Genomic DNA, 12,426 nt, shown 5'->3' with positions numbered 1-12,426 from the left:
AACAGAAGGTTAGGGTCATTTCATTTTGTCCTGGATGATGTCATTGAGCCCCTTTTCATCAGGACCCTTCTATCAAATTCACAGCTTCATGACCTTGGGGAGAGTAGGGTGATAACAATTATATCTCTTAAACTCAAATCCTGCAAACTACACCAACACTAAATGCCACTGAAGCTCCTCTAGGATGGCAAGTGCCATTAACAAAATTCCACATGGGATAAGTGGGACCCTGTTTTCCGTGAAATCAATTCTCTCTTCAATTCAAATCCTGCAGACGACATCAATTTCACCAACCACTACAACTCCTCCAGGATGATAAGTGGCATAAAGGAAATCCCACATGGGGTAAGTGGGACTCTCTTGTACATGAAATCAATTTTCACTTACAATGAAATCCTGCCAACTACACCAATTCTACCAACCACTACATCTCCTCTAAGATGGTAAAAGACAACAAGGAAATTTCATGTGAGTCACAAGGTACACTATTATCTATGTAATCAATTCTCTCTTTAAACTCAAATCCTACCAACTACACCAATTCTATCAACCACTAAAACTTCTCTAGAATGATTAGAGGCCGTAAGAAATTTCATGTGAGATAAGAGGGTGCCTGTTATCGATGAACTCTTTCTTAAACTCAAATCCTGTAAAACCACAACAATTCTACCCTACACTACAACTCATCTAGAAAGGCAAGTGGCTACAAAGAAATTCCCCATTGGATACGTGACACCTTGCAGTCCATGACAACAATTCACTTGCAAGCTCTCTTAGAGGCTAAGCACTTTAAAAGATACTCAGGCCTCAGGGGTGTAGGAATTCTAAAGCCACATGGGACGCATTAATTTGGAGGTCAAGCTAGCAAGTTTCTTAAATAGAAAGTAGGTAGAAGTCAATTCACTTTAAAACATAAATTCTTCCAGCTACACCAATTATAGATGCCACTGAAACAACTCTTAAGATTGTAAATGAAGATATATGAGAAAAGTAGGAACTTTTTATCCATCAAATTAGTCCTCTCTTAAACTCAAATCCAGCAAACTACACCAATTCTACCAACCATTGCAACTCATCCAGAATGGCATGTGCCATGGATGAAACTCCCCATGAGATAAGTAGGACCTTAGAGAGATGAGATGAGAACATTAAACCCGAGGTACAAGGACATCAGGGGCTCTGGGGGGTTTTGGAAGGGATTGGGAGGATTTAATATGGAGAACCTATGGCTAATTTTTTTTGAGTATCGTTTTTCCCTTAAATGCAAATCCTTAAATGCACTTCAATGTCTCCAGGGTGGCAAGTGACATCAAGGAAATTCTACACGGGATAAGTGACACCTTGTTATCCATGACATCACTCTTCTACAGTATAACATAAAATTATGCCAGCTACACCAGCTCTAAAAGCCAATACAAATCCTCTAGCATGACAACTGGCAAGAAGAAAATTCCACATGGAACAAGTGAGATATAATAGTCCATCATAACCATTCACTGGGAAATTTCCTGGGTGCCACTGGAGGAGGGGGTGTCTTTATTTTGGTTACCCTGCAACTTTTTTTTTTTTTTTAAGTAGAGGTTAGCGAGAAATCAATTCTTTCTTAAACACAAATCCTGTCACTTACTCACAGTCCAACAAGCGAGTGGCATCAAGGAAATTCCACAAGGATCAGTGGGACTCCATTACCTAAAAAGTAAATTCTTTCTTAAATGCAAATCCTGCCAACTACACCAATATTAAATGCCACTACAGGTCCTCTAGGGTGGTGAGTGGCATCAAGGAAATTTGAAATGGAATAAGCAGGACTCTCTTATCCATGAAATCAATTCTCTCTTAAACTCAAATCCTACCAACTACACCAGTTCTTTTCTGTGAGCAACCAAGCTTGACAGGAACCAGCAGTAAAAAAATGTTGCCTTATCATTGCCTGGTTCCTATGAGTCGACTCCATTCCAAGTGAAGTTTTGACTTTCTTTTTAACACGTGTGAGTAAAGAGCCATTGAGTAGTTAGCCATTCAACCTTACAGAGGACTTGGCAGAGCACAGGCACAGTTGGCAGTGCTTTGGAAGGAATATTTTGAGATGGGCTATTAAGGATACAGAGATATTTGCCTTAAGAATGGACATAGTTACAATACAATAGCTGATTTCTTTCCATCTGGCAGTCACACTCTGTTGGGGAGACTCATAGGTTTCTAGGTTCCATCACAGGTATAAGGCACATTTTTGTGACTTGACATCTTCTCCCAAGTTTCGTGAACCCTGCAACTCATAAAAGATACCAGGAAATGACAGCAGTCCAAGAGTGGCTTGCTAATCCCTAACAAACAAATCTGCCTCGGCCCGGCCGCTAAACAACCACTTAGGCATTCATTAGTCATCGCCAACTCCTGCCTGCACGACGCAATGCTAACGTTATCATAACTCTTTGTCTGCATCACTTAACATGCACTGCCTTCTATTAGCGCACAGGCGAGAAGAAGAAAAGGGGGATGGCAAAAAAAAAAAAAATTAAAAGACTTTTTACAAGCTTAAATCAGGCTGCTTTAGTGTGTTAACAAAGTCCCAGCGGAATGGAGAGGCCGCTCGTTGCACGTCTCCTTTTATCTCCAGAGTTTGATAACTTAGAACAGGTTCCGGAGCTTTAAAGGGCCGCGTTCCCCAGAGGAGCCACGGCTTTGTAAATTTCACAGTGCGTATCGCTCTTGTTAATAAGCATATTGCAAACATGGATGCAGCTTGCATTCTGTTTATTTGAAGGGCTTAAGGGTGACCGAGTTTCAAGCACGACTGTTGTAGTTGTCCAAGAGATGGCTGGTTCACTTCATGACCTGTCCAGGTTTGACTGCGTGGGTACTGCCTGCACAGCCATGACAAGCAAAGTAAGAGGCCCTGGCAGGACAAACCCTGAGAATCCACACCTCATGCATCACAGTGATAAGTCGTGTCCTATAGTAAAGAAGGGCATGTTACATGTAGGAAACCATGGCATAGAAAGTGTTAAACTACGCATCAGTCATGCATCTTATGAACAAAACAGGTGATCTGGCACTAGTGCTCCTATGGGCTCCAAGAATCCCAGACTGTTGACGCATAGTCATCAGTTTAAGACTACTCACTGTCATTAATGCAACTCCAAGTTAAGCCATCTACAGAAATCATCCAAAGACTCCACCACTGCAGACGTCACGAACATGGGGAGGAGTGGAGAAACAAGAAATAGAGACAAATGTCTGCAAAAATACATTAAAAAGGCAAAGCAGTTGGCTGTGGAGTCCCTGAAATCAAGCTGTGGTGCAGTCCTAGAAGTATCTGTGGGGTCCATCTAAACAGTAGGCCATACTGGTGGACGGGGCAGAACAGCCTGGTCTTTTTGAGGAGACTAAGGTGCTTTTATGTGTGTAATAAGCTGATGGAGAAAGAGGCCAGTGTACTGTTCTACAATGCACTTTGCTAAGGTGGGTAACAAAAGGAGCTCAATACATTGACCACAACAGCCAGTCACATTACCAGACTGAACCTGGACACACTGGAGGTAGAGGCGAACAAAAGGATGATGACCAAATAAAAAGCCATCACGACTAATGCTGCACATCCTCTCCAAAATACTTTGAGCGGGACAACATTTAGTTACCAAATCATTCCACCACAGTGTGCTAAGATGGCACTATCTGGACTAACAGACATCCAGCTGTACAATACCTCTCACCATCTTGTCCATCTTCAATTTATCCCTTTATAACAGAAGAAAATAATATACAGGCAAGTGTCTTTCAGAGATACAGACATTCAATAAAGAAGTAATGAAGGAAAGAAGGAAGGAGAAAAGAAGGAAAGAAAAAAGAAACAAAGAAGCTTGTCTGAACAGTTCAGGATCATCACATATGCAACAGTTTACACCACAACTCCACATTCTATATTGATGCTGATTCACCCAAATTTAAACTGGGAAGAATAAAGTACAATCAATCCATCCATCTATAGTACCTTCAGTACCTTTCATCCATCTGTCGGCCTTATATGGGCCCTTATCATAAAAGCTCTCTCTTTCATATAGCATCATATAGCATCTTTTCTATACATCCGTCTCTCTATCTGTTAATTTTAATGCATTTCATATACAATATTTCTTACATAGTTCATTATCATAATATCCATCTTTCTTCAAATGGCCATTCCTAACTATTATATAATGCCTTTCATCAATCTGTCACTCAGTGCTATTCAATTCATCTACATGTCCTGTATAGTTCTTTGTCATAATTATTTTCTTATATAGCACCTTTTATATATATATATATATATATATATATATATATATATATATATATATATATATATATACACATATATATATATATATATATATATACACATATATATATAGTTATATATTGTACTGCCTTTCGTATCACACAGTGCCTTTAAAAATATCTAATTCAGAATAGCTGTTCTTCATAAATGTCTATCTCTGTTATACTTTGCTTTTCACATCTATCAATCCATCTATATAAAGTGCCTTTCACATCTATTTACCCTATACAGTGCCTTGATATAATATCTTTCATATAATATAATATCATTCTATCTTGTGGTGCCTTTTATTTCTATTTTATATTGTTGACTCTCATAATTATATTTCTTACGCAGTGCCTTTCACATCTGTCTAACTGTATATTACTTAGTGCCTTTCACGTTTATCTATGCAACCTAAAAACTGTAGTTCCTTATCATAATAATCTTGTTACTGTTGCTTTTCATATCTATCTATCTAATTGTGTCTTACATTTCTATGTATCTATCTTTCAATTAGTGTTTCCATATTCATTGTATAATGCTCATGACACCTATCATATTGTGCCTATTTATCTATAACATGCAGTTCCTTGTCAAGATTAGTTTTATTTACTGCCTTTAACATTTATGTATTCCATATTATTCACCTTTTATATAGCAGTAGTAGTAGTTTATTTATATAGTGCCCTTCATATCTATCTATGTTGCTTGTCATAATTATCTGTATTTTTATTCAGTACCTTTCACATCTATCTGTAATACGTTAAATCTCTCTCGGTGTCGTTCACATTTATCTTTTAATCTGATATGGTTCCCTCTCATAATATCCACCTTTTATATAGTGCCTTTCATATCCATCTATTACAAATCTCAGTGACATTCACATCTATCACTGTTCAGAATGAACTACTGTATGTTTCTTATACAGTATCTATCTATAGGAGTTGGTTGTCATAATTATCAATATGTCTTATACTGTATGGCACCTTTCACATCTATATATTATATCATGATTCTCTCTGTCTCTCATAATTACTGTATCTTGCTTTTCATATGCAGCCTTTCATATCCACGTATCTCCTCATAATTTCTTCCTTTAATACAATGTCTTTCACATCTATCTGTTATGCAGGGATTAGCTCTCTCTTTCAGTGCCTTTCCTAAGTATCAGTATTAGAGAGTGGTTTGTCATAATTACCTATATTGCTTATGCAGTACCTCTCATATCTATCCATCTATCTATCTCTTATACAGCTCCTTTCACACCTGTCTGAATTCACTGATTGCTTGCCCATATTATCTGCACTCTGTCAGGATGGTAAAAGGTGGCCACTCACAAACAGACTGGACATGACCTGCACACTGACCGAATATCCCACAAGTCTGGCCAGCCAAGTGGATGGTGAGGTTCAACAAAAGGATTCAAGTTAACTCTAACAGGCACCGGATCTGTTATCTACATGCAGGCGACCCACCGTAAAAGGTGACCAAGCAGAAAACATGGACATTTTTTACAATCAGTGAATTCCCAGAATGTGGATGGATATGGAGCAACCCGTCCCAGAGAATCTGGAGCCTGCAGGCACAGCTAATGTCTCATCCCCTCCTTCCCCCCACCCCAAGCACGCAGAGCAAAACAGTCAACACCAATCACCTTCTGGCCTCAGCCATATACACCGCTGTTGCTGCTGCATCAGGTTATGAAATTCCTTTATTGGCTGGTGCTAAAGGGAAAAATCAGGAAAGGAAAGGAAAGTGGTGGAAGGAGGGAGGGAATTACCATGGCGATGAGGTATGTTGCTGCCCTCCAAGGTGGAGTGTCTTGGGCCTAGTAGCTGAACAGGAGCTGGCATTAGCTGGCCTCTCCCAGTAGGGGTCGCTGTGGAGAAATGTGAAAATCTCTTAAAGGCTAGTGGAGAAAAGAGAGACTGAGTCACACAAAACAGACAGACGTGTGCGCGCACGCACACACAGACAGACACAGAGAGACAGAGAGCAGCCCAAGAGCCACAAATAAAGACAGAAATAAACCAATGCATGTGCCCTGGTGTCACCTGTACATGCCTGCCCTTTCAGAGATTAATATCAATACAAGGATTGCATTCCCTCCTCGCCTGCCATGCGCTGTTGTTCTCCTCACCCATCACGATGGCAGCAGGCAACCTTGTGTGCTTCTCCGGCTTCCCCGAGCACAAAATGCCACAACTTTGGAGGCTACGTTGAACAGATTCTGTCAGATAAAATGCTCTCCAAACTCTTTGCTGACTGATATAACAAATACCATTTCAATTCCTCTGTGTCACATCCCTTCAGTGTTTGCCCGCCGTGTTGGATGTGGCAGAGCAGCTCTGCAGATTACATTGCGAGGTTGAAATTGACTTTAACTTTGGAGTGAATTATTGAAATTTTAGTGACCCTCAAAAAGGGGCTCTGTCACAACTGATACCGTATTCAATTTTTCAAATGCTCGGCTCGGATTTACGAGTGTTTCTGAAAACAGATCATAAAATGGAGGGGGTGAGGGAGGGGCTTTACATTGGGAATGAAGCGAGTGTCGGCAAGGGCTCATGTGCCACCTTACTGTGGCATCACATGTCAGGGTGCAATACATGTGGTGGGGGGCAATACAATGTGGTATGACAAGCCATGAGAGACCTGGGGTGGGGTGGGGGATCATGGAATGCTTGATATATTACAGTGTACTCACAAAGTATTGAGACCCCTTCACTTTTTTCATAATTTATGTTTCCGCCTCAATTAAAAATTATGTAAATTCATTTTTTTAATCATCAAACTAGACCCAGTAGCCCAGAATGACAAAGTGAATGCAAGATTTTAGGAATTTTTCAAAATTAAAAACTGTAAAATCAATCACATTGACTCAAGTATTCACAGTCTATGTATGTCACACTCCAGGCCCACTTATTCTCTGGCGCAGGCAGCTGCAGTCATGCACAGAGGATGCACACCCTGGTCAGTTAATAGCTCAAGGATTTGGTGTGTGACACTGCGCGGTTGCAGAATCCCCCAGCTCCCCCCTCCCCAAAGTCTTTTCTCTGCCTTTACATCTCAATCTCGCAGATATTCCCATTTCTGCCCTTACAAACTTTCATCTTTGCCCAGAGTCTGGGTGATTGCTCTCCATCAACCTGTAGACATTTGGCTAATGCTGGGTGCTTTTAATGTTGGATTGTGTAGGTGTGGGTAGTGACAAGTGTTCCTCCAATGACTCCAATGTTTTCTTATCTAGCACATAAGCATTTGACACATTCAGGGACACGTGGTTGCAAAATTCTGGAAGCACATGGTTGTCTATGCGAAAGTCCATGGGCCAAGAGTGACAGTGACATTTATGTGCATCCTAGCAAAATCTTGCTGCAATGCACAGGCGTCAAGTATAAATGGGCCTTCAGATGCACCCCATTCTATTGGTCATCATTGAGATGTTTGGATCCACCTGTAGTTAATTCAATTGACTGGACATGATTAGTAAAGTCACATACCAGTCTACAGAAGATTCCATATTTGGGCAAAAACCTAGCAATGAGGTTGAAGGAATTGCCTACACAGCTTAAAGACAGAGTTGTGTCAAGGCACAGAACTGGGGAAAGATACAAAAACATTTCTGCAGCACTGAAAGCTCCCAAGAGCACCATGGCATCCACCATTCTTAAATGAAGAAGTCTGAAACAACCATGACTCTTCCTAAAGCTGAGCAATCGGGAGAGAAGGGCCTTGGTAAGAGAGGTGACCAAGAGGCTGACGGTCACTCTGGCTGAGTTCCACAAATCCTGTGTGAAGATTGAAGAAACTTTTAGGAGGACAACAATCACTCCAATATTCCACTGATCTTGGCTTTATGACAAACAGTAGCACCTTCTCGGTAAAAGACACATGGAAAACCATGTGGAATTTGCAAATATGGCATCTAAAGGACTCTCAAACTGTGAGAAACAAGACTCTCTGGTCTGAGGAAACCAAAATTAGTGTAATGTCTAGAGGAAATTGGGCACCACTCATTACCTACTGTATGCAATATCATACAGAAGCATAGTGGTGGCTGCATCAAGGACTGGGAGACTAGAAAGGGTTGAGCGAAAAAGCTGAATGAAGTACCAAGATATTCTTAATGAAATCCGGCTTAGAGTGCTCTACACCTCAGACAGGGCCAGAGGTTCACAAGGTAACAACAACACAGGATTGGCATACAGACGACTCTGAATGTTCTTGAGATGCTCAGCCAGAGCCCAGACGCGAACTCGAACGAACATCTCTGGAGAGACGTGAACATACTGTAGCTGTCCACCTATGGCCTCCATCCAGCATGACCGAGCTTGAGAGACTCTGCAGAGAAGAACGATGGAAAATCCCCAAATTCAGGAGTGCAAAGCTTGTCATGTCAGACCCAATAAGACTCCCAGCTAGAATCAACTAAGTTCTGAGTAAAGAGTTGACACACTTGTGTCAATGTGAAAGATCAGTTTTTTTATTTTAGTAACTTTTAAAAAAATTTCTAATTTTCTCTTTTTTTGTCATTCTGTGTTTTTGAGTGTTTCTTGATGTGGGGAGAAAAAATAAAATTTAAATGATTTTAGCGCAAGCCTGCAACATAACAAAAATGTGATGAGAGTGAAGGGTCTGAACACTTTCTGAATGTACTGAACTGGAGGGGTGGGAGAATGGAGGTAGGAATCTCACTGTGCTGTGTGCATATGGCTGTGAACTTGAACTGAAGTCCTCATGAGAATCCTGAGGAGACTTAAGACCTCCTGGGTCGGATATCAGAAGATGATGACGTTTAAAAGAAAACAAAAAAAAGATGGTTCAGTATTTTATAGAGCATCTTGTAAAAGCAGAGCATACACTATTTCAATCTGTTAACCCATGCTGTACCAGAAACAATCATTAAGAAGAGTGAATTAAAGGCCTGTATGACAAAGCCCACCTAATGTGGTGTGAAGTCATAAGTTTACCTCAGTCATTACACTTCTTATTAAAATGTTTATAAGAACCCTCAGCCTTGTTTACCTCAGCAATTTTTGTCTAGTTTTCCATCATATGCTACATGTCGTGTCTTCTTCCATTTTTGTAGTCCGTGAAAGATGTCTTGATGTGGCCAGCCTGCTGCCTGCTTCCTGCTCTTTTGGCCCTAGCACAACTAGACTTGAAGTTGACAGACCCTTATTTGGGACCTAAGGGGTGGACCAGTTGGCCCTGCAGTGTCCTCTGCACCTTTGGCTGTGTGTGCACTTGTGCAACCTGAACAGTCCAGTTCAGTGGTGGGGCTTGAGGGTGAGTGTCCATTATTCATCATTTTTTTTAATTGCACATTAGTATTACAGGGCTGGAATTTATGTAAAATAGTTGTAATCTATTTAGATGTTTAAATAATTTATGAAATGTTTACATAATAATTTATGCTTTTCATACTTCAGCCATTGTGAATTAAAAAAGCTAAAATCAGTTTAATTTTTTCAAAAATTGCTGGAAGCCTGGTATTGTAAAGCATTTTCTGACTGGCTTTTACATCTTTACGCTGAATCTATGAGAGGAGATCGATAGTTCATGCTGGCCCTCGGTTCTGTCGACGAGCCAATCAAATGCACACCTGCAATAACGTTTAGCTGCCTTTGTTAGGACCCTATGGAAAGAAAAGATAACATGGAAAATGAAGAAAGTTATTTAATCTTTTTTGAATTAAAGGATATTATTTTCTTTTCTGAGAACAAATCTGTTAATTATGCTACTTTATTTCTGATTAACTTTTTAATATTATTTGGTAAATCTTTCCTTCATAAATGTAAATGTTTCAGATGTAGCCCATTATTTAACCTTTTCATTTCGGACTTTTCCTATTATTAAGATTCTTGAGTTAATAAAGAGTCACAAAGCCCTTAAGTTGGTTAAAGCCTTCCAATCTGTTACTTCACGATTTCAGTGCTAGGTGAGAATGTTATTACTTTCCTTTTTGTACTCTTTAGTTTCTCTGTATTGTGCTGTACTGCTTTTAATGTATTACTTGCATGTTTTTTTAAAAAACTGTATGTATAATGTTATTGTTGTAAGATGGTAAACATTTAAAAAGCTGTCATTTCATTAAAAATAATACCTAAAAAAGTACAGTAGTTGAGGTTTTGGTGAACTAAAATCGTGAGTTTTACACACTTTGAAAAGACACTTCACTGCATATCTCTTAATTATTTCTTCTGTCCTTCCGTGTACTTTTACAAAGTTCAATTTACATGACATAAACGCATACCACCACAACGCTGTAACTTCTAGATGTAGTTTGTGCTCTAAATCATGTGACGTAAATGTTCGTTCTGATGGGCTGTTCAGTAGACCCCTGCAGCAGGACCCTTCTGGTTTGAGAATTTCACACTGTGTGTTAGTGACTGGAGTTGTTCTTTTGCACTGCCTGAATCCATTTCTTTGATTCTAACTCTCTGGGGTCCCCCTCAGGTGGTACCCAAATATACAATAATTATATATTATAGTGATGCAATGAACAGATGGACCTACAGAGGGCTGGGGCTGAACACTTTAAATGACAGCACTCCATTATCTGGACAAAGAGGGGAGAATTTCATAAACTACTGGAATATTCATGCAACATCCTACAAGCTCAACAAGGTTCGAGAATGCAGTTTCAGAGCAGAAAATAAACAGAAGCCTTACAGATGATAAGTGGTCCTCAGTGAATTGCAGAAAGAGACTTAGCATACAACAGAGGGAGACAATCAGGGATAGTGAACTATGAAGGAATATTTCAGATAAAATTAAATAAATAAATACACAAATAAAACTATTGTGAAATGTGACAATAAATAATGCAAACTGTGGGTATAAATAATTAAATGTGTTACAAAATATATATTTTTCTTGCATATTTCTTCACGTCCTTTCACACACATGTGAATGGGACACAAGTTCGGTGTTGGTAATTCCACCCCAGGCCATGGGTTGGCACCGTCACTTACTGCCTTCTCCTGTCTCTTAGCCACCAGGACTGAGGCTCATCAGTGTAAGGAATCGGTGACATCACTTTTGGCTCTGCTGACTTGGACTTTGCAAACATCTTCTTTCACGTACGTATATGGGATTCACCATTGGTGCCCCAACTCTTTATCTTAACTTGATTCTAGCATTTGCAGTTTTATTTAATTATTTCTTCATTTCACCTCACACAACATGAAATGAAACCCTGAAATGAAAACTGACACTTTCAGTCGTCACACTTGAGACGGTGAGCTCTAGCAAATGCTGTTTTCTGATGGGTGAATTGTGCACAGAGTGGATGACTGTAAGTGCTTTACTTGATTGTTAAAAGTTGTAACTGTGTGTTGGACACGAGGACAATAAGAAGTTGTCCGGAAATTAATGTGGACGAAGCAGCTATTTTAATTCAAGAAAATCTGAATTCACAATTTGGAGTTGGCATCTGGTGTCAGATACAGTATAAACAATGGTGCTTAATGAGAAAAAGTTCACGTCCATTCTACAAACGATTCACCAACCCAAAAATAGGACTCCCCAGAATCTGCCCTCTCAGCTTTTACGACTGAAAGTGACAGCATTCATTTCATTTAATGCATTTTGCAAAAAAAAGGTTAAAAAATAAGAAAAAAATGCATAAAAATAAGCAACAAAAATATATTATTAAATATATTTAAAAATAAATTAAAAATGTATTAATTAAATATATATTCAAATTCATTTTGTTATTTATTTATTGTCACATTTCACAATACTTTTATTTATTTTGACAGTAAACATTTTAACATGGAGAAGGAGCAATGCAAGAATAGTCATGGCTGGTTTCCAGGTGGTCTTTGTTACTTTATGGATCATTCTCTGTGGCCACAGCAACGGGAAGTTGCGATTTCTGAAAGCATGGGGTACGATCATTTATGGTTAAATAAATGTGCCTGTTCTTGGGTTTGACCGTTAGTCAGTGTGTGCTTCAGTCTCTCCATCTTGGTTTTTGTTACAATATATTGAAATGGAAGTGACTAACAGAACATGCATAATTAAAATAAAATGAGTCAACTTTACAATCCAACTTGGTGGCTTTTCAGTCTTATTATGCAGAACAAATTCCCTGACCAACAATATCGGTTTGGTTT

At 39.3% G+C, this 12,426-nt stretch overlaps 1 protein-coding gene across 4 annotated transcripts in view; it reads right to left on the bottom strand.

Moving 5' to 3' along the window:
• Window positions 1–12,426, bottom strand: part of LOC120518989 (neuronal PAS domain-containing protein 3) — a 716,144-nt gene that overhangs the window by 492,703 nt on the left and 211,015 nt on the right. For 2 of the 4 annotated variants that reach the window (XM_039742042.1, XM_039742044.1), the window contains exon 2: window positions 6,081–6,179. The exons of the other annotated variants lie outside the window; for them this stretch is intronic. In XM_039742042.1, the coding sequence (XP_039597976.1) occupies window positions 6,081–6,179 (99 nt within the window). The remainder of the gene's footprint in view (window positions 1–6,080; window positions 6,180–12,426) is intronic. 4 annotated transcript variants of the gene reach the window in all.

The sequence above is a fragment of the Polypterus senegalus genome, chromosome 18 (assembly GCF_016835505.1).
Source record: "Polypterus senegalus isolate Bchr_013 chromosome 18, ASM1683550v1, whole genome shotgun sequence".
NCBI lineage: Eukaryota > Metazoa > Chordata > Cladistia > Polypteriformes > Polypteridae > Polypterus > Polypterus senegalus.
The sequence above is the reverse complement of the archived record's forward strand: the minus strand, read 5'-3'. Positions and strand labels throughout refer to the sequence as shown.